The sequence below is a fragment of the Meriones unguiculatus genome, chromosome 1 (assembly GCF_030254825.1).
Source record: "Meriones unguiculatus strain TT.TT164.6M chromosome 1, Bangor_MerUng_6.1, whole genome shotgun sequence".
NCBI classification, from domain to species: domain Eukaryota; kingdom Metazoa; phylum Chordata; class Mammalia; order Rodentia; family Muridae; genus Meriones; species Meriones unguiculatus.
In genome coordinates, this window is record NC_083349.1 from 162,677,690 (window position 1) to 162,699,797 (window position 22,108).

Consider the following 22,108-nt stretch of genomic DNA (forward strand, 5'->3'; position numbering starts at 1 on the left):
AAAATGTAGAAAAAATGTAACACTTCTATGTAGTTGTACAATTTTATGTCTTGGTGTGTTACAAAACCCAGAAAGTTTTAAACTATAGTAAAAAGAGGCAACAAGCCAAAACCTGTACAATTATCTAGGAGAGCCTTCCCATGTCTCTCAAACTCTGTCTCTAATATATTTATATTATAATATATTATAATATAATATATAACATATTATATATTATATTTATATTTCTTATACAAATGAGGTAAAATAATAGCCCAGCTTTATTGGAACCAGAATGACTCATTTTTGGATATGAGCAGGAAAAGGATGAAACATATGTGTCATTTGTTGTGGCCACACATCACTCCAGAGGCTGGAGGATGAAGGACAGTTGTGTGACGCTCACTGCCGCCATGATTTGAGACCAGTGTGCAAACCAGGGCTGTAGGGAGTCAAAAAGAAATTTTCTCTGCACAGGAAGAGAATCTGCCCATCATCCATCTCATTGTGTTCACATGCAGTCTCCAAACTTCAAAACAGTTTGTGCTAAAACATGCAGAAAAGGAACAAACAGCTTGATTTGTTTAAATTTTAATTTAAACCTGGAAAACAAGCCCAACATTTCTATTTGTTTACACCAAGTTTATGTAGTGCTGTGTAGAGCTCTGAGATGGACTTACCTTACTCTGTAGGTCTCTATTACTGCAGTGATTGCTTAGTGGGCCAGGGGATGGGATTTGAAAGAAGCAATACCATCATATACCTGCTAGCACTTTTACACTCTTCGATGCTCGCTGCAATTAGGTAGACTCAGACTGAAGAAACAAACCTCCACAGGATAACGTGAGCAACCTTCGCGCAGGACCTACCACAAAATTGGCACCGATGCTTTTTGAGTGGGTGGTGGATGCTAGACCAAGTGAGAAAGAATCAGGATTTGGGCTTAGCTTATGTTACTTCTCATCCCCCCACTTTGTCTACCACGATACATTGCCTCTCAGTGGGACCATGCAAATGTTTTTAATCGCTAAAGAAGATCTCTCCCAGCATAAATTCAACTAATTCACCCAGCAACCTGTGATTTCAGGACTCTTAGCTTCAAAATATATGGTTCATAAAGAATGAAAAAAGAAGAAACATGGAAAGTCTTTAATGACCTTTAAAATGATTTAATAAGCATTTTACATGAAAATAACAAAATTCATAGGAAAACATTGTGTGTACGGAGCATTTTCTTGGTTAACACAACATGTATCATTTTGTTGAATTCTGATAATTACTTTAAAATATCCCTGTGGTGATACCGTCTAAAACACGTTACTTTAATGAGTGTTATATCTTTTTCCTTCTTTGCTCCACACAGCAAAAGAAATTACTTGAAAATGTTGAAATCAACACAATACAGCCTTCTTTCTTAGCTATTTTGTGTTCAGCATATAGTTGTGTTCCAACTATAAAGGTTGGAAAATATTTTATATATAATTGCTTACCTACCGTAAGTAAACTAATCTATGAAATTGACTCATCTTTTATGGCTGGCCAAAAAATATAAGAAAGATATAAGTATAAAAACTCCAAGATGCTTAACTCGGAGGGGATGCATATTCAAACATCTAGCATTTTTAATGTTTAGCATGAAAAAAAGAGAGACAATTACTCTTTTCATGGACCCACTTTATCGTCAAGGTAATTACCAATTTTCAAAGCATTTTTGGACAGATAGCTTTTATCAGGAGATAAATTTTATAAGATAATACCATCTTCATCATAAACCAAAAGTGAATGAGGCCTCCAGCACCATGAGGCTCCTCAGAGTCTGAACTCTTCTGCGTGGCTCAGAGGGTCGGGGCTGATTCCCGGGTACTAGGGAAACCTGAAGTAACTCACCTAGCTGGGTTTAAAAGGAATTACTTATCCTTCGTTTCTAAAATTATGTTGTTATTTTGCATACTTCTTTCCTCAAGACTCTAAAATGAGCATTTGTTGATGAGGTATGAGATGACTTAATCATTTATGAGGTAAGCTTGACAGGCTGCCATTCAATGTAAAAAAAATGCAGCAATTTGTCATTAGCAACCGAAAACTTTAAATAATTTTATCTTTTTTTAAAGTGTCTCTTATCAAAGCCTGTGATTTGTACTGTTGCAAATAAGGCTGGGAGTGTTCTTTTTTGACATACATCTTTGCACTACAGAATGATGGGTATCCTTGCTGTCAGTTAATCTTCAGTACTCTGTACATACTATTCTGAAATACTGTGGTGAAGTAAGGCCTGGCATCCTTGAGCAGGAGACTACAGAGCGGAGGATTAGCTGCATTGGAAGGGTCTTCCACATCCCAGATTTCAAGCATACTACAACCAGGTCTGAAAAGTAAAGGGCATAGATAAATACTCATATTAAATAAATTAGCATATTCAAATTAAGAAATCACTCCTAATTTCCAGAGGCTAATTAACTACTTAAAATTTGAAACCATAACACCAGAAGCCATTAAGTTCAATAACTAGAACAAAATGAAGTGAAGCATGATACATTCCTAGGCCCAGTCAACATGTGCTGACAATAAACGTAAAATATGGTTAGAAATCTGTATTTGAAAATGTTTACTTCTAAAATAAAACATAACTGTTCTTGCCAATCACTGTTCTCATCCAATATAAGACTAGTCTGTAGTTGGATGAGATAAATTAAAGGAGAGCTAATTAATTAAAACCCTTTTGAGATTCATATTAAAACAACAACAACAACAACAAAACATGAAGTACCCTGATTCGGTAGACAAACACGGACCCAAGGCAGAGACAGGAGGTTCTTAGGCTAAGTTGTTTTCTTTAGCTCCTCTTTCTTGGGGGGTGGCTATAAGAGTAAGCTAGGTGGTGTAACATGTCTTCCTGGGGAATACCCTACATTGGGGATAAGTCAGGCAAAAATGACATCAAATTTTTAATGTATATTTTGAAGTATAACATGTAAAATCCTGACTTTCTTGTGTAACGTTTAACTATATGTAAGGACCGTCACAACAGTACAGAGATGCCCCTATTGCCTAGAATGTTCTCTAGGCTCCTCTTGTAGTCAGTATTCTTCCCCAACATGGCCCAGGCACCCATGGATCCCCTTCTACACTATAGCATTTAGAATTTCATGCAGATACATCGTCTAAGCTTTTCATTTCTGGCTTCCTTATCTTAGAATACTGTGGTTTTGATATCTTAGATATTGGTTGTCATGGTGAACTTACCTGTCAAGTTACTACAGCCTAGAAACACTTGAAAAGACAGCCTCAACTGAGGAACTGAGGAACTGAGGAACTGAGGAACTGAGGAATAGATCAATGTGGCCCGTGGGGGATTGTCTTAATTGTTAATTGATGTAAGAGGGACCAGCCCACTGTGAGTAGCATCAATCTCATGGCAGGTGGTATGAAATTCTATAAGAAATTTAGCTGAGGGGCTGGACAGATGACTCAGTAGCTAAGAGCACAAGCTGCTCTTGCAGGGAACCCATGTTCAGGTGGCTCACAACTGCCTGTAACTCCAGTTGCAGGTAATACAATGCCCCTTTCTAACCCCCAAGGACATAGGCATACATGTGGCACACACACATGCAGAAATAAGGTCTCTCTCTCTCTCTCTCTCTCTCTCACACACACACACACACACACACACAAATCTTTAAAATATATAAATACAAATCTAGCTGAGCATAAGCCTGAGAGCCAATCAGCAAGCAACATGCTCTGTGATTCTGCCACACTTCTTTGGTGGTGAAGTGAGTTCCTTGGTCTAAGGCTCTGTATGTCATTACAAGCAGGGCTGGCTTCAGGTCTGTGAATCCTGCCTTGACTTTCCTCATGACCAACTGTGACCTGGAATTATAAGCCACCCTTTCTTTCTTTCCACAGTTTGTTTATTGTCTGGATATTTAATTCCAAGAGCTGAAATGAGAACACTGTTTCTTCTAAGTCCTGTTGCATATTCCATCCCTAATTCCATCTTCAGCTCGTATTTTTTGGCACAGAAAAACTGCATTTGTTTGTTGATTCTCAAATTGCTGACAATTTTTTGGTACTCGCAGTCTTGATAACAGTGACTAACATTAATATGAGAACTCATTAGAACTAATTTTAGGCAGACACCAAACAGTGGAACTCTAGGGCGCAGTGCTAAGTGTGATATATAACTTGATAAGCAACTTCAAAATTATCTTCCAAAGTGACTTATATTTTTTCTGTTTCTACAAACAATGCATATGAGTTCAAATTGTTCTTTATTTGCACGAGCATATGGCATTACTAGTCTTCATAATGTTAGTCATATTAGTATTGTTATGGTTCACTCAAAATATCTTCTTTGGTACAACATCTTACCAAATTTGCCAAATTTTGTATCATTTTTTTAGATCCAAGTTACATGAAGTTTTTTAGATCCCATCAGATGCTCTAGACTTAATCATATATAATTAGTCAATACTTATTCAATATATGGCACAGAAGGCTACGATCTGATACCTTTTTAATCTACAGCTTATTCATGATCTTTGCAATTTCATCTTCTGTTCTATCAATTCCTCTCAAACATTACTTCTTCTTGTTACTGAGATTTGTGTGCATTTTCTGGTATTCTTGCCTTCTTTCTATTTTTATCTGGATTATTTTCCTAAATATAATTATTATCCATGTTGTATGTATCCAGAGTTTATTCTTTCCTATTGATTGAGTGATATTACATTTTCTAAATAGTCTAATGTGTTTAGTAATTAATTCACCTGTTAATAGATATTTGAATTATTTCTAGGTTGAGACTACTTTTAAAAAGCTGATATGAATAATTGAAAGCAATTTTAAGTACAGATGAATGCTTTATTTTTTCTTTGTGTGTGTGTGTGTGTGTGTGTGTGTGTGTGTGTGTGTGCCATGTGTGTTTTTGTGCCTGTGGAGGCCTGACGATGATAGTATATCTCCTGGAACTTGGGTTACAGGTGACTGTGAGCTGCTTGACCTGGGTGCTGGGAACTGAACTCAGGTCTTCTGCAAGGGCCGAACATGCTCTTTAACTGCTGAGATTTCTCTTTGGCCATAATGAATTCCTTCTTTAACCTTAAGCAAATATGTACTTAGGTGTCAGGTGTCTTAGTGGTTGTAAGACATTTTATTCACACAGCTGATATATGGCAGTAGTGTATGCCTTCACACCAAGTCAGCAACACTTGGCATAGTCAGCTTCTCTTTCAACTCTACCACTGTGGGTTTAATGCACATTTCATAAATGGATGGTAACATAAAGCATCTTTCCATATGATTCTTTACCATTCATGCATTTCCTGTTGAAGCGTCCAAGGTTTTTGTCCATTTTAGTTGAGTTATTTTCTTATTGCATTTAAAAGTTCTTTTGATACCTAGATAAAGTCCTTTAGTAATCACAGGAGTTGAAAATATTTTCTCTCAACTCTGACTTATCTTCTGTTATTTCTGTTTATACAGGGTTTGTTATTGTTAAGGGGATTATAGTACTAATGCACTCTCATGTCATGCTTATCATATATGGTTTAAGGAATCTAGCATAAGGTCCCAGTTATTTTCTTCTATTTTTCTAGAACTTTTCTATTCTTGGATTTGCAGTTAAGTTTATGATTTGTTCGAACTGCAGGCATTTATGCCACCACACCACTTCCCAAGAGTTTTACTGTAAGTGGGTACTTAATTTTATCAAATGCTTTTCCTGTATTTGTTGACATAATCTGAGTTTTTTTTTATTTTACTGATATTTTGAGTTTAAGCCATTACATTCATGAGATAAACCCATTGTTTTTTTTTAAGATTTATTATTTAAGATTATTTATTATGTTTTACACATAATGCAGTGTTCTGCCTGCATATCCACCTGCACACCAGAAGAGGGAACCGATGGTTGTGAGCCACCATGTGGGTGCTGGGAATTGAACTCAGGTCCTCTAGATGCTCTAGAAGCACAGCTGCTGAGCCATCTCTCCAGCCCACCCATTGTTCCTTAACAATACAGGTGAGATCAATTTACTGTTACTAGTTGAGGTGAGCAGCTCATGCAGACTGCTGTGGTGACTTCTATGCCGTCTTATATAAAGCCACACACTTCCTCCTGAATGTTGCTGTGATGTGCCCCACAGACTGTAGTGTGCTGTGTTCATTTTTATTCAGTTCAAACATTTTACAATTTCCCTTGTGATTTTATTCTTGACTTTTAATTTGCATGATACAAGTTGCAATATTTAGACATTTTCCTAATAGCTTTCTTGTTATTAATTTCTAATTTAATTCCATGTTGTCAAGAACTATACTTACAATTGTTTTAAATATACACATAGATCACACACACATATATTCAGATATATATATATATATATATATATATATATATATATATATATATAGACTTGTATTTTATTCTGTCTCTGTTGCACTACATCTCAAAGAGTGTGTGTATATTAGTTTTAGAAGAGTATCAGAGTTCTGTGTACATTTCAATTGTTTGTTATTTTTTGTTTGATGTTGTATATCCTTGGAGATTTTAACACAGCTTCTGTGTCACTTGATAAGTGTTACAATGTCTAATTATTATAATACTGGTCTGTTTCTACTGCTGAACTGTCAGCCTTGGTAATACTGTGTTCTGTTTTATGGTCCTGAACATTCATTGTCACAATCATTCCCTCTGCCTGCTATTGTTGAACTATTCAGTAGTATGCCATTTTTCCTTTGGCATTGTTTTAATTCTATTTTATTTCATGAGAACTACCTGCCTTCTTTAACGTTAAGTAAAAAGTTTCAGTGACAGTACTCTGTTATCTACCGCCTCATTTTAAACTTTGTTTTTACATTTTAGTGGGTTTTTAAAAACAGATTGTATAGAAATGTTACACATATCTTTTTTTTTAATTTTATTTTTTTTTATCAGTTACATTTTATTAACTCTGTATCCCAGCCATGTCCCGATCCCTCATTCCCTCCCAGTCCCTCCCTCCCTCCCTCCCTCCCTCATCTCCACCATGCCCCTTTCCAAGTCCACTGATAGGGGGGACCTCCTCCCCATTCATCTGATCCTGTTTTATCAGGTATCTTCAGGACTGGCTGCAAAGCCCTCCTCTGTGGCCTAACAGGACTGCTCCTCCCTTCGGGGGTGGGGAGACCAAAGAGCCAGTCATTGAGTTCCTGTTAGAAATAGTCCCTGTTCCCCTCACTTTGGGAAACCAATTGGTTACTGAGCTACCACAGGCTACATCTGAGTGGAGGTTCTAGGTTATATCCATACATGGTCCTTGGTTGAATGTCAGTCTCAGAAAAGACCCTGTGCCCAGATATATTTGGTCCTTGTGGAGCTCCTATCCTTTCCCCATCAGATTAACTCCCCTTCTTTCTTATGATTCCCTGTACTCTGCCAAAGGGTTGGTCAAGAGTCTTTGCTTTGAAAACACTGCTAGTTAGAGTCTTTCAGATGCGCTCGGTAGACTCCTGTCATACGTTCAATGCACATCCCATCTGTCTTTCTAAATGAAGATTGATCATCTTACCCCATGTCCGTTCAATTGATTATCTTTTTTAGGTGTATAGATTTCATTATGTTTATCATATCTTATAGGTCTATATAAGTGAGTATATCCCATGTTTGTCTTTCTCCTTCTGGGATATTTCACTCAGAATGATCTTTTCTAGATCCCACCATTTGCCTGCAAATTTCATGATTTCCTCCTTTTTGATTGCTGAGTAGTATTCCATTGTATAAAAATACCACAATTTCTGTACCCATTCCACTGTTGATGGACATCTGGGTTGTTTCCAGGTTCTGGCTATTACAAATAGAGCTGCTATAAACATGGTTGAGCAAGTGTCCTTTTTGTGTACTTGAACAAACTTTGGGTATATACCTAGCAGTGGTATAGCTGGGTCTGGAGGAATGGGGCAGTACAACTGAATTCTTTCCAGTAAATAAATATTTATATTACCATTTATTTTTTGTGCTACTATTGTCATGTGTAGTACTCAAACTCAAAAAACATGTAAATATTTTCTTTTATTTAGCAGAATTTTAAAAGATTCTCGTAAATGAACAACACAGGGATTAACGTGTGCACACTCTGAGGCTCACTGCTGTTATCTGCATAAGAGCTCTCACTGGGAGTCATTTCTTGACAACTTAGAGAACTCTAGGGCTTCTCACTGGGAAGCCACTCAGACTCTTCATCCACCCGAACACGTCAGCTGAACCTCATGTACAGGATGAGTGTCACTGAACATAGAACCCTCGACTTTTTTATTCACTGCCTTACTCATTCCAGCATCAGAGAGTTAGGGAAGTCAGATGTCTGTCGTGGTGTGCTTCCTTCTTCTCTTCAGGTCAGCTCTCCACCCTACCTTTCTGTTCGCTGCAGTGTGCCTTGCTCTGGTTCTCTCTGGAAGAGCTCTCAGTTGGTGGCTTTCTCAAGCCTCACAGACGTAGGCATTTCTTCAGTTATTTTCCATTACTCTTCTTCTCATTCTTTCTGGTGCTTTAACTGAGGGCTCATGCTCTGTCCCAGCTGTTCCCCTCATGGTTAATTACTTAATTATGCTGCTCAGATCTTTGTGATTTTTCCTTAAAAAACAATTTAGATAAGTCCTGTTCGGAGTGGTTGCTTTTTCTTGATCTACTTCAAATTCAGATTGTTTTTCTTGTATCAAAAGTTAACTTTTAAATGCCTCACTTGAACTTGAGAGTTCACCTCTAGAGTGTCCAGATGAGGATATTGAGATTCTGTATCTTTCCACTGACTGGCGGTGGGTTCTCCATTACTTCGTATCCCATTTTGTTGTTGCTAGAACAGAAGTCAGGGCCTTGTACATACCAGGCAAGTGCTAAACCCTGGGACTGTATCCCTAGCCTTGTTTATTATTAATCCTTTGAGTAATGAATACGTACTCTCTACATCAGTGGTTCTCAACCTTCCTAATGATGCACCCGTTCAGTACAGTTTCTCATGCTGTGGTGGCCTCCAAGCATAGCATTATTTTTGTTGCTATTTCATAACTGTAATTTTGCTATAGTTATAAACTGTAATGTAGATATTTGATATGGGGGATAGCTGATACGGAGGAGGTAAGTGACCTCCATGGAAGGGTTGTTTGACACCCACAGTGGTCATAACCCACAGATTGATTCAGCTCTAAATGCTGAATCAAATACCTGGATACTTTAGTTTCTGCTAAATGTCTGTTTTCAGAGTTTTGGTCCTATTTTTCCAGGGTGCATGACTGATAAAGTTTGTGAAAATAGGGCACTACAGATAATGCATTCTAATGACACTGTCATCTGTTTAGATCTCTTAACGTTGTTGTTATAGACACTTTACTTGCCTAGATCTGTTTATATTTCTGCCCAGAAATCTAAACAATATCTCAAAGAAATCCACTGAACGCATTATTTTTTTAATTTTGGAAATGCAAATCTCAAAAAATGTTTTTACTTATTATGCCATCTCCAGTTAAAAGAAAAATCTAAGCCTTATATATCCAATATAGCTGAGTTACAGTAGCAGATATACTTCACTTATGCTTCAGACATAAAAATAATTTGAAAAATTATGGAATTTATTTGTAGTAGAGATTTTAACCTGTCTTAAGCTTACATGATGGATGCCTGTACCCAAACAACATCTTGCTTCCTTAATCTTTACTTAGTTTTTGTTTTTTTTTTTTCTTTTCTCCACTCATTTATTTATTTATTTATTTTAAGTTTTTTGTTTGTTTGTTTGTTTGTTTTTTTTTTTTCAATGCAGTTTATTCAGGAACCTTGAACAATCCTCGGACCCTGGGAAATTTAGCCAATGTAGCTCATGCCTTAGTTGTACATAAAGGAATTAATGCTCAACTAAAAGGAAGCTTATGGTGGTCAATCAGAGGATTGACCTCTTGCAGGAGCAAATTGATACCCTATGGCAAATCGCTCAACCTGGCTGTCAATGAAAGTATGCTGGACTTTGTGTCACTAGCATACAACATGAGAATTTTTCCTGTGCTGCAAATCTGTCTAAACAATTGTCGAGCTATATTTTAGGTAATTGGACTGGAGAATTAGTTTTTGTTTTTATGTACCAGTGAAAAGTAAATTTAAAAGGTCATATAAAAATTAAGATATTAAAATCTAATTTTAATAGCTAGTATGAGAAAATAGTATAATTTAACTTCTCTAGTTGAACTTATTTCCCATATGCAATGGTAACATTTTAATGGATAGATCTAAAATACAAAGCCTTAGAGAATCAGGACGTCTGCAGAGCAGCACATAATAAAGAAGCATTTGTTGATTCACGTTATATTGTATTAAACATAATACTATTGATACTCACTTCGTTCTCACAACACACCATGCCTCTTCTAGAACATAATAATTCACATGTAATTCCAATAATTTATCTCTCACTTCTGCTGCAGATTTTCGGCTATATGCAGAATAAACTATTTTTGTTCGAGCCCTTTAAATTTAAACAATAATTACAGATTTTAAAATAAATAATAATAAATTTAAGAAAATTTCCTAGCAAATTGATATCCTGACTCTCAGTGGGTAGAAAATGGATATGACCACAAATATAAATAGATGGTTTTCATGCATCTCTTTATATTTTCAATGTGCTGAATCTTAAAGCAGTTTGAAACTTGTTTTATCTGAGTTTATTTAGAGCTGTACTTGGTGTCAGGATGCTAATTCAGGCTGTAAACTTTACTTCATATAATCCACAAGAGAACCAGACAGAAATTTTTGAATAAATTAAAATTATTTCTTCTAACTGCATGTGAAAAGTAAAGAGAAAAATATTTCTTTTACAAATTACAAAAGATTTCTTTTACAAAAAGATCAAAATAATTTTTCATACCTGCTGTACTGGGGTAAAGACCTGAATTCAGGTCCCCTACACCCAAAGCCAGTAACATCAGCTCCCATCTGTGACCCAAGAACAGGCAGAATGGGAGACAGGCAGATCCCAGAAACTCACTCATCAGCCTAGCTGAACTCTATCTACATTAAGTGACTTTTCTTCAACATCGAGCTCTGGCTCCCAGACATGCACACACAGACACAGGTAAACCAAAGTTTTAGTCATCAGAGGAACACAGAATTTTCACAATCAGGTAGAAAGTCCCCTAATTCTTAAAAACATTTTATAGCACTTGATTTTTGACAGAGAAGCCCAATTTATTTATTAATTTTAACCCTTTTGTGGGGAAATAAACCAGCCATTTGACAAGGTCTTTCTTTGACTATAGAGTTCAGCTGGGCTGGCCAGTGAGTGTCTGGGAGCTGTCTGTCTCCAGTCGTGCCTGCTCTAGGGTCACAGATGTGAGCCACTGTTGTTGGTTTTGCGTGCACAGGACCTAAATTCAGATCTTCATCCCAGTGTGGCAGGCTCCGCTGATTAAAGCATCTCTCCAGCTCTACAATACTACTTTGCTCATGCTTGATTCAGATTTGAGTTTCTATCGAATCTATTTCAGAAGAAATTGGGATCTTTAGTCATTGTTATCATTTTTGTTTGTTTGAGACAAGGTTTTACTCTGTAGTTTAGGTTGGCCTAGAACTCACTGTGTAGGCAAGGCCAGACTTGAACTCACAGCAGTCCTCATGTTTTGGTTTCCTAAGTGCTGAAATTATAGTTGTGCCTTCCATACACAGCTTCATTATACATCTTTGTAACTTCCAGAAATGCATATAATGATGCTTATGTGAATATATATTCATGTTTATGTGCATATGAACAAGCATATGTGTGTGTAAACAAACACATTTTTCTTCTTCTAAGAGACAGTGGCAAGCAGCAGAAATTCTACCCAGTGACGGCAGGAGACTGCTCACCTCAAGTCTGCATCCTCATAGTGTGGGTGGTTCACAATTGGATGCAGTGTCGACAGCTTGATGCTTGCCATTGTAGGCATGGCACCTGCAAAGACAGCATCTGGGAAACAAGGTAAGATTTTTTTAATTTTTATTTTATTGATATTAATTACAGTTTATTCACTTTGTATCCCAGCTGTAGCTCCCTCTCCTACCCCCTCCCAATCCCCCCTCCTTCCCTCTTCTTCTCCTATGCCCTTCTCCCAATCCAGTAATAGGGGCAGTCCTCCTCCCCTTCCATCTGACCCTAGCCTATCAGGTCTCATCAGGACTGGCTGCATTGTCTTCCTCTGTGGCCTGGTAAGCATGCTCCACCCCCCTCACAGGGAGGTGATCAAAGAGCCAGCCCCTGAGTTTATGCCAGAGACAGTCCCCTTCCCCTAACTAAGGTACCCAACTTGGACACCAAACTGCCATGGGCTACATCTGTACATGAGTTCTAGGTTATCTCCATGAATGGTCCTTGGTTGAAATATCAGTCTCACAAAAGACCCCTTGCCCATATTTTTTGGTTCTGTTTTTCTCCTTATGAAGCTCCTATCTCCTCCAGGTCTTTATATTTCCTCCTTCTTTCATAAGATTCCCTGCACTCTGCCCAAAGTTTGGCTATGAGTCTCAGCATATATTTTGACAGAAAATCATGAATTTGGCAGGCAAATAGTGGGATCTAGAATAGATCATCTTGAGTGTGGTATCCCAGAAGCAAAAAGACACACACAGTATATACTCACTTGTAAGTGGATATTAGACATGTAATATAGGATAATGATACTAAAATCTGTAAACCTAAGGAAGCTAATCACAAAGGAGAACGCTGCGTAAGATGCTCAATCTTCATTCAGAAAGGCAAACGGGATAGACATTGGAAGAGGGAGAAAACAGGGAACAGGACAGGAGCCTATCAGAGAAGGCCTTTGAAAGACTCTACCCAGCAGGGTATCAAAACATTTATTAATAAAACATTTCAAAGAAAATAAAAAGTTCAGTGTGCCCTCACATAATGGCTCCTAGTATAAATATTTTATTCTTTGTCTTCTGTTATATTTAAGCTTTGCTTCACTGGTGCTAGAAGCTATGCATAATACTTCAAATATTTTTTTTTACATTTAGGTATTTATTTGGAGTGTGTATGTGTTTGTGTTTGTGTGCTGTGCCTGTATGAACACACCCATGTGCTTTGTGGAGCACATGTAAAGCTAGAAAACAACTGTTGCAAATTTATTTTATGCTATCCTATGAAGCCTAGGACTTTAAATCAAGTCCTCAGGATTGGTAGCAAGTGGCTTTACCTACTGCGCTATCTCACTCACTTCATGCACATTTTTAATATCCAGTGACTTGGTTTGTAGGACAACTCATTGAATTTTGTGGTCTTCTTGCTGTGTAGATAAATATGTTCAGAAATATAGCAAAGTTAAGTAACCTGACAAGGCTATGCAGTTGAAATATTTCCAAATTCACCCTAACTACTTTGCCAAAGCTTCCTGGTACTCTATAAAGACTAGTACTACAGGCAGGAAACTAGAAACTAGACTGTCTTACTATGAACCATGTAAAAGGCTGATGTCATAATATATTTTTCAAATGATTTTTATGATTTATAATCATGTGGATTTGTTAGAAGAAAATGTTGTCCTTCAGTATTTCAACTTTGTGGACTGAGACAAAGCTCAGTGGCTAAGAGCACCTACTTCTCTGCAGAGGACTCTGGATTAGTTCCTAACACTCACGTGGATGCTCGGAACTCGGAACATCTCTAGTTCCAGGGTATTAGATATCTAGTCTGACCTAGGCAGGCTCCTGAATGCATGTGATGCACATACATACAGGCACATACACAAAGAAAATAAAGGTTTTTGGAATTTTAGTGGTTAAGTTGGTTAGTTGCCATTTACATCTTTATTGTTTCTCCAGCTCTTCAAATCATTCATTACCTGCTGGAATACATTTTTGGAACTATAAATTTGGCCATAGTTAATAGTACATCAAAGTCAATTATATGGCTTCAGCCTTCTCTTTTAAGTCAAAGACCAAAAGCTTAACTGTTGACATTTTAATATAATGTTTGTATAATTGTTAAGATCATTTTTATTCATAAGAATTGGCCACAAACATATGCCATTTTATTTAGTTCTACTGAAATAACTATTTTTTTTTCAAAATTTAATTAAGTACTCTAAATACGACTTCACAAAAACATGTCAATAAATACTAAGGACATAGAACAGTGCAGAGTGTCAATTTCATTCTTTAGTGATGGAGTGGCATCCTGGAACTTCCAGCATCCTAAGAGAGTAGCATGGCTAGATCTGATAAAAGATCACAACTCAATATTGACGTATAATTTCTACTGAATGTGTATTACTCTAAGACCACTGTAAAGTAAAACAATTGAAAGGCAAACTACTGTAAGTCAGGATTGGGCACACACTCAAACACTTGCTTCTCACATACATACATACGGAAAGACATTCACACACAAATGCATATATATACACACATAAATGCATATATGTGTGTATATATTTATACACACACACACACATATATATATATACACACATATAAACATGCAGATGGAATGCTTAGTTCTGTGTGACAAACACATAAATGTACTTTATTGTTATATATGTATGACAGCTCACCTGGCCTGGTGTTGTATCTGATCCAGTGTATGAGCTCTTCCTGAGGCAAGTTAGTAAACTCTCCCATAATGCTCCACTGGTTATGGAGGTTTGCCCAACCTTGTATTGACATCATTGTCAGAATACCGAAGACAACATTCTCAAAATGAACTCTGCAAAAAAGCCAGCCAAAGAGCTGAAATACAAAAACCATTTATTTATATTTCTTATATGAAGAGTACTATCGGATCAAAAGTACATTCTCACCTTCCCACTGAATCGAAACCCTTGATCTCAGTACAGAAACACACGGAATGCTCATCTGCTGCTTGCAAACAGCCCACATGCTGGAGTTACTAGACCTGGTTATAAATAAATTTTCTGTGTTTTTGAAAGAACTGGGTATCTTTCCAGGACAGGACTGACTTGCAGCCAGACACTAGGATTAGTGAACTACAACTTCAAATATGCTAAGTATCTAACTATGCTAAACATGCTAAGATGTTAAATATCTTTTAACATTTGGCTGGTTTTTATGAGGACTTGAATAACCAGAGGAAACCCCACTAGCATTGACTCGTATGTTCCTCTCAGGAAAATTGCTGCTAAATTGTCAAAACTGAACAAGGCGATTCTGGATGTACTGAATGTCTGTCCAGTTTATGAAACTAGCTAGCTAGTTATATATCTATTAACTATAGTAAGGAATACCAGAATGGAGTGGTTTTTGTTGTTGTTGTTGTTGTTTGTTTGTTTGTTTAGGTATTCTCTTATCCAAGCAGAACCACTCTGGATCTCCTCAGCACTGGAAATGTGATGCTAAGGAGGTGAGGGGAGGGGCGACACGTGGTCCTGAGACACCTGCAGGGACTTAAATGCTAAAGGGCTGTTTTTCAGACAAGATGATAACGGCGGGGGAGGAATGCCCAAGTGCTCACTGCAGAAACATCACCCAGAGTCTATCGGCATTTTTCCTAGCAATTTTCCTGCTAACGGTGAATCATCAGCTAACATTTAACGTCTTCGAACAGAGTTCCCCTAAAGCACTGCATGCTTTCATATTTGGGCTACACAGCAAGGCTACAGCACCTCCGAGGCGGTCGCTTTACTTGTCACAGTAACACTCAGGTGGCTTACCCGTCGGGAGCAGATCAAGGAAGCCATAATACACATGTGGGGTGTCAAAAACAGCTTCAACCGCATGATTAAAATGGCAAGAGCTGTGAATGCCAGCAACTGCAAGGTGTGAAAGATCAACTGCAAAACACAAAACAGTGACCTTTGCACTTTATACATTTTTAAATTAACAGATAAAAAAATAAAATGTCTTAAATCTTCTCAGACAGGAAGACAGAGCTCTCCCAGCAAACATTAAACCTGTTAATGCATGCATCTGTCCATTCCACTAAGATTTAATAATATAATCCTCTATGCCTGGAATTAGACTGAGTAATTCAGCTAGAAGCCCAAGTAATTTTGTTCCCCTCAGGCTCACACCTGAGCACATTTGGTTAGAAAGTCACTGTGCACAGATGAGCTGCACTAGGTTAGACAGGGACAAGAGCAACGGCCTAGAAGATGGAGGCGGAGAAAGAGTCGGGCAGCACAGAGGCTGTGAAAGGCCCCAGTGGAGACACTGTCATAAGGTCAACACAGTTAGCCTCACTGAAAACGTGACATCTGGGAGAGGATCTGAACACAACAGGGAGGAAGGAAGGGAAACAAAATGCAAAAACTTCATATATAAATGTGTGTTTCGGGTAAAAAAAGTCATCTCAGCAATAAACCATACTGCTTTCCAAGTGTAATTGTCTAAGCATTTGTACTAATCCATACTCTGCCCTAGCTTAGCAAAGCTGAGAGTCCTACAGGGAAAAGATTTCAAATAAAATCTTCCTAATTGAGATATTATGAAACAAACTTTCATTGGTACACCCAAAAGTAAATGACAGCTAAGTATTTATATATCTGAATTCACTGATATTAAACTAAATTACAGATATGTAGTATTTTCATTTATCAAAAGGCAATTAGTCAGCTTGTATTTTAGAATAAAATGAGAAAAAAACCTGAAATATTAAAATGATCAATTTCTGTAATTGTGAACTACCAAGATCCCAGAGAACAGCCAATTACTTTGACTTACACTTTACTGAGGGAATAGTCAAAACACACTGGAGGATATTTTAACCCTCTGAATAGAAAATTTGATGACAAATATAAAAGAACAAATAAAAGACATATGGCCATCAAAACATATTATTTAAAGATTCTCTAATGGAATGAAGGGGGTTTTAGGATACATACTTGTGTATGCATGAAATAATAGTCTGTATACTAAATAAATAAATAAAATAAAAAGCGATGTATCTCTACCATATGGTATAGGAGGTGTGAGAAGGATGCTATAGAAACACAACAGAAATAGGTTACTTCTGGCATTTTTTTTTCTGAATTTTCTGAGTTCGCTTCCAAATTCTTATTAGCATTCAATTGTGAGCTTGGACTGAAAAAGAAGGATTAGCCTAAATGATTACCACCGCCCCAAAGTCAAGCTACAGGAAGGTTACAACTTCATGAATTATCCTTCAAGTAGATTTAACACACAAGTCTACCAAGAATGAAAGCTTTTACCTCACCGTTTTCAAGGAGCTGTTTTCTGGAAGAAAATAAAAATGATCTATTTACTGAATGTCCATCACAATATTGTTACATAAGAACAAAATCATTTATGTTCTTCTTGGATTTTAAATTCTTGATTCTTCCTAAACTGTGAAGTATAAAATTTAAAACTCTATATACACCAATAAGATTACAGAGTTTCAAAGGCGTAATTCACCTTCATTCTACATATGGTATATGAAACAGCTGATTATTTTATTAAGTTAAAATATGTTTTATTAATCCCTAGAGACTGTGCCTCTGGAATGACATACTTCTGTTTAAAAATGTAAGCTCTCTACTATAAGTAAAGTGATTTCAATGACTATATTTGACATTTGACTTGTTTTAACTTTTTGCAGTTATAAACTACATGAATATTTTATACATAACTTGGTAAATATCTCTAAGGCATATAAATATTTTACTTCTTGAAATCAATTCCAATTTACTGAATACCTACAGTAAATTATAGTGTTCTAAATACTACAAAGTTAACATACTATGAATAGTATATAAATAATTTTTATGTTCAAGGATTTTATAGTAATCTGATACATGAATAAAAATGCCTATATCATTTTTCTGCAGAAAAGACCGTGCTTTACAAATGGCTTTACAGAAAGGAGCATTCTAGGAGAGAGAAGTTAGATTGTGATTAGAAGAAATCCACAAGTGCAGATTTTAAAAAGTGGCCATAGAAGGTCTATAAGAAGGTAGGAATCAGAGTTTCTCTGATTCCCCTGTATGGGTTTCCCCCCCTATGCAGCCAGGGAATGAAGGCATCCCTGCATCCTGACCTCTTCCAATCACAAAAGAATCCTGCATGGAGTACAGGACCTGACAGCTATGGAATTATTTTATATTCACCAGGGACCACCCAACTGGTGTGCATAAACCTAGTAGCCAATTTATTATATGAACAAACAAAATACAAGTAACATGAAAAGGAATTACAGAGAGACCTCCTTAGAAACACTAATTCAGTAAATGTAAGCCAGTGTTAAAGGCAGCTGTTAACATTTTTCCTCAGAAACCTTTGAGAGGGTATCCCTTCTACATAATTAAATGATCTACAATGGAAAGAAACTTTTCAAAATTCTGGAATAAACATGTTTATCCAATGTAGAAATCATAAACTCAAGTTGAAAATTAGAATTTACACAGCTGATGTTTGGAAAGTTGGGAAATTCAGACACAGAATTGGCTAAGAACACAAGGGTTGGGGAGAGACAATGTGATTAAAACAGTACTAGGCCTTCCAGAAAGGCCAGCTCGTACAGAAGAATGCAAAAGAATAAGACAGCATCCGTTTTCTGAGTTGGAGAAGTATGAGGATTTTCAGCCTCAAAGAGCCAATGAGCTGCCAACAGTCACTGCACATTTACATACAAACAAAGCTTACATAGTAAATTTATTGAAAGAAAAGCTATATAGTTTTTACTATAATATTCAATAATAGAAAAGAACCAGAATGTATGAATTATTAAATAAAAACTGGGAGTAGTGGAAAATGCCTTTAATCACAGCATTTCTGAGACTAAAACAGGAAGATATCTGTGAGTTCCAGGCCAGCCAGGGCTACATAGTGAGACTGTGTCAAAAAACAAAACAAAAACAAAAACAAAAAACAGAAACAAAATAAAATGATGACTAAAACTCATCAATAAACAATTTATCAACCATGTGAAAAGACAAACTACATTTTTCACATTAAAAAAACCACCCAGTCTGGGCCTGGTGATGCTTCCTTTAATCCCAGTTATTGGAAGGCAGAAGGGAGTAGATCTCTTATGAGTTTGAACCTTGTCTGGTCTACATAGTGAGTTCCAGGTGAGCCAGGACTACACAATGAGACCCGATTTCAAAAACCATAAACAAAAAAGAAAACATTTAGAAATTATGCCGTTTCTAAGTTCTTTCTTATTGTTTCTTGTATTTAATTCTTCCTCTTGGAATCATAGAATACATGTCATGTCCATTGGAACATGTATTCTATGACTCCAAGAGGGAGAATTAAATACAAGAAATAATAAAGAGCAAATAAATCAGGAAATATGAAAAATAAAATGTCTAGTGACTTAATTAAAATGGTTTGAGACTTCTTCAATCAGAATAGATTCTGGAACTTTCAAAAAATAAAGTTTTCATAGCCAGGTGTGGTGGTGTATGCCTTTAATCCCAGCACTCAGGGAGGCAGAAGCAGAGGGATGGCTATGAGTTCCAGGTCAGCCTGGTCTACAAAGCAATTCCAGGACAGCCAATGGCTACACAAAGAAACCCTGTCTTGAAAGAAAAAAAAAAAAAAAAAGCAAACCCTTCAGATCCTCTTAGCATCACATGGGAGATGAGCTTGTGTGAGTAAGATGACCTGGAATACTTGGGGTGTGAATCAAGCAGATTCCCACAGCCAAAGCACTGGCATTGTTCTCAGCTGCAGTGTACTCTAGCTCTGTGGCTGCCAGGTTTGGGTATGGAGATTATCTACCCAGCATCAGTGAATAATGGTACCTTCTGTGGGATGGTGTTAAGTGCTATGGAACCTGTGGGAGGTAGAGGGTGGTGGGAGTGCTTTGGTTTGGATATGAAATATCAACTATGGGCTCATGGTGTTGGATCACTTAGTCTTCAATGGGAGGAACAATTATAGGAGGGGTGTGGATTCACTGGGAGAAGTGGGGGTGGACTGGGAAAGTTCCTAACCCCTCTCTTCCTCCTGTCTGTCCTATCCTCTTTGACTGTAGTGCAATGTGACCACCTGTCTCCCTTATCTGCTGCCTGAACTCAAATGTAAGCTGAAATAAAACATACTCCTTTAATTTGATTTCAGCCATGTTTGTTTTGTCACAGCAATGAGAAAAGTAGAATGGAGAATTGCTACAAAAACAAAATAAAAAAGAACAAAACAACAACAACAACAAAATGGCACTCCTTGATGTGACAAGCCTAATCATGTGATTCTTAGGCCTTTGCAACTAGACAGGAGAAATGTGGAGGACATAGGAATTTCACAGTAGAAAAGCAATTGAATGCTACAGACAGAACTTAATCAGCCAACACTGATGGAAATTTGGGAAAAGAGGAAAACTGAAAGAAATACCAACACTAGCCTGGCTCATTAAGTTCCAGAAAGGAACAAAGACTTTGCTGAGAACAAGAACGGAGGCTGCTCATATTTTGGCCTAGAATCTGATTGCTTTTGTCCACATCCTGAGACTTTGAGGGATTTATTTCCAAGACAAACATGGTAGGAGTAAGGAACCAATTCTTTTAAGTTGTCCTTAACCTCCACAATCATATCATGGTACACACAAACCCACACACGCACACACACAGCTGCCCATGCAACACAATATACAATAAATAAATAATATACAGTAAATATAATAAAAATTTAAAAATTCATTTGATAGGGGACCATACTGAGAGTGTATCTAAGTGTATCTAAATGGGGTATGATTAAGAACAACCACCTCAGGAAGTTTTTTCCTCAGGTTCAACTCAGAGACCCCACCAGAACTATGGTACTGGGGGAAGGCTAGACTCTGAGCTGCAATAGGACTTCTTAGGTTCGTTCACCTGGTATTGATTTTACAGGAATGGAAGATTCAAGAGTAAAGACATATGAAGACTATACCAAGGTTCCTGAAATCTGCTGAAGCCGGGGAATGAGTGGAAGGATTAAAGACTCCTCAAGAATGTCCTGGGAGATCAATGCGTTAGAATGCGAAGGTAAACCTAAATTGCAATGGACACCATGGAATGTCAGAGATGCTAGCATCAAAAGAAATCTGCTGAGGAAATTTGCAGGCATGAATTGGAGTTGGGACAAGAGAAAGCATATGTGTTGTATAAAAAGCAGAGCTTTAGAGCTACTCGTAATCTTTGGGACCCAAAGGGTTCCGTAACGAGCACCACCTGCCACACACAGAGAACTTCAGGGCTTGATATTTCTGTCCAGCTTTGGCTAAGTCTTCGTTACGACCCCACTCCTCAGCTTTTAATGGGGCTTTTTATTCTGTGACAGTTTTTATTGGACACATGTAAAGAAGTTGGCTAAGTCTAGACAACATTCTCCACTTGCATTTTCAGATATTGTTTGGACTACTAAAATCTACAAAGAGACTTGTAGTTGGATAAACTTTGAACTATGAAACTCCATGAGCTCTGGAAGGTAAGCAGGGGTAGGATATTCTTGTTTGAATGTGAAATGTCTCCCATAAGCTCATGTGTTTTAAATACCATTCTATTGCCGCTGGTGATATTTTGGAAGAGTGTAGAACCTTTAGACTTTGAAGCCTCACTAGAGGAAATAAATTAATAGTGGTGAGTTTGGGGGTTTTCCAGGGATGGTCCAACTTCCTGTCTGTAGTTTCCTGATTTCAGATGCAGTGCTTGTTCTGCTGCCAAGCTCTCTCTGCTTCTACACACAGTATTCCCTCAAACTATAAGCCAAAATAAAGCGTTTCTGCCTTACATTGCTTCTGTAAGATATTTTTTGTTTGTCTTGGGTTGTGTTTTGTTTTATCACAACAGGAAGAAAAGTAATCAACAGAGAGAGGTATCAGGTCATTGTAGGCATACACTAGTTCTCATGGGACTCCTGGTGATCCTCAAGAGTTGCTTTTTTTGCATGCAAATCTCATGATTTCCTTCTTTTTAATAGCTGAGTAGCAGGCAAATGGATGGAACTAGAAAATATCCTGGGTGAGGTAACCAGAAACAGAAAGACACACAGGTAATAAACTCACTTATAAGCAGATATTAGCCATACACTATAGGATAACCATACTATAATCTACAAACCTAAAGAAAAGCTAAACAACAAGGGGGACCTTAGGGAAGAAGCTTAAATTTCATTTAGAATGGCAAACAGGATAAATACTGGAAGTGGTGGAAGAGAGGGAACAGGATGGGAGCCTACTATAGAGGATCCTCTGAA

At 37.3% G+C, this 22,108-nt stretch overlaps 1 protein-coding gene across 1 annotated transcript in view; it reads right to left on the reverse strand.

The window, feature by feature from the left end:
* Positions 1 to 1,142: 1,142 nt before the first annotated feature.
* The window catches only part of Dpy19l2 (dpy-19 like 2), a 129,199-nt gene continuing 108,233 nt past the window's right edge, over positions 1,143 to 22,108 (reverse strand). Inside the window, exons 17-22 of the mRNA XM_060371069.1 lie at positions 17,140 to 17,164; positions 15,643 to 15,762; positions 14,527 to 14,701; positions 11,843 to 11,942; positions 10,338 to 10,463; positions 1,143 to 2,344 (exon numbers count right to left, since the gene is read on the reverse strand). Coding sequence (XP_060227052.1) covers positions 2,194 to 2,344; positions 10,338 to 10,463; positions 11,843 to 11,942; positions 14,527 to 14,701; positions 15,643 to 15,762; positions 17,140 to 17,164 — 697 coding nt within the window. The 3' untranslated portion in view covers positions 1,143 to 2,193. The remainder of the gene's footprint in view (positions 2,345 to 10,337; positions 10,464 to 11,842; positions 11,943 to 14,526; positions 14,702 to 15,642; positions 15,763 to 17,139; positions 17,165 to 22,108) is intronic.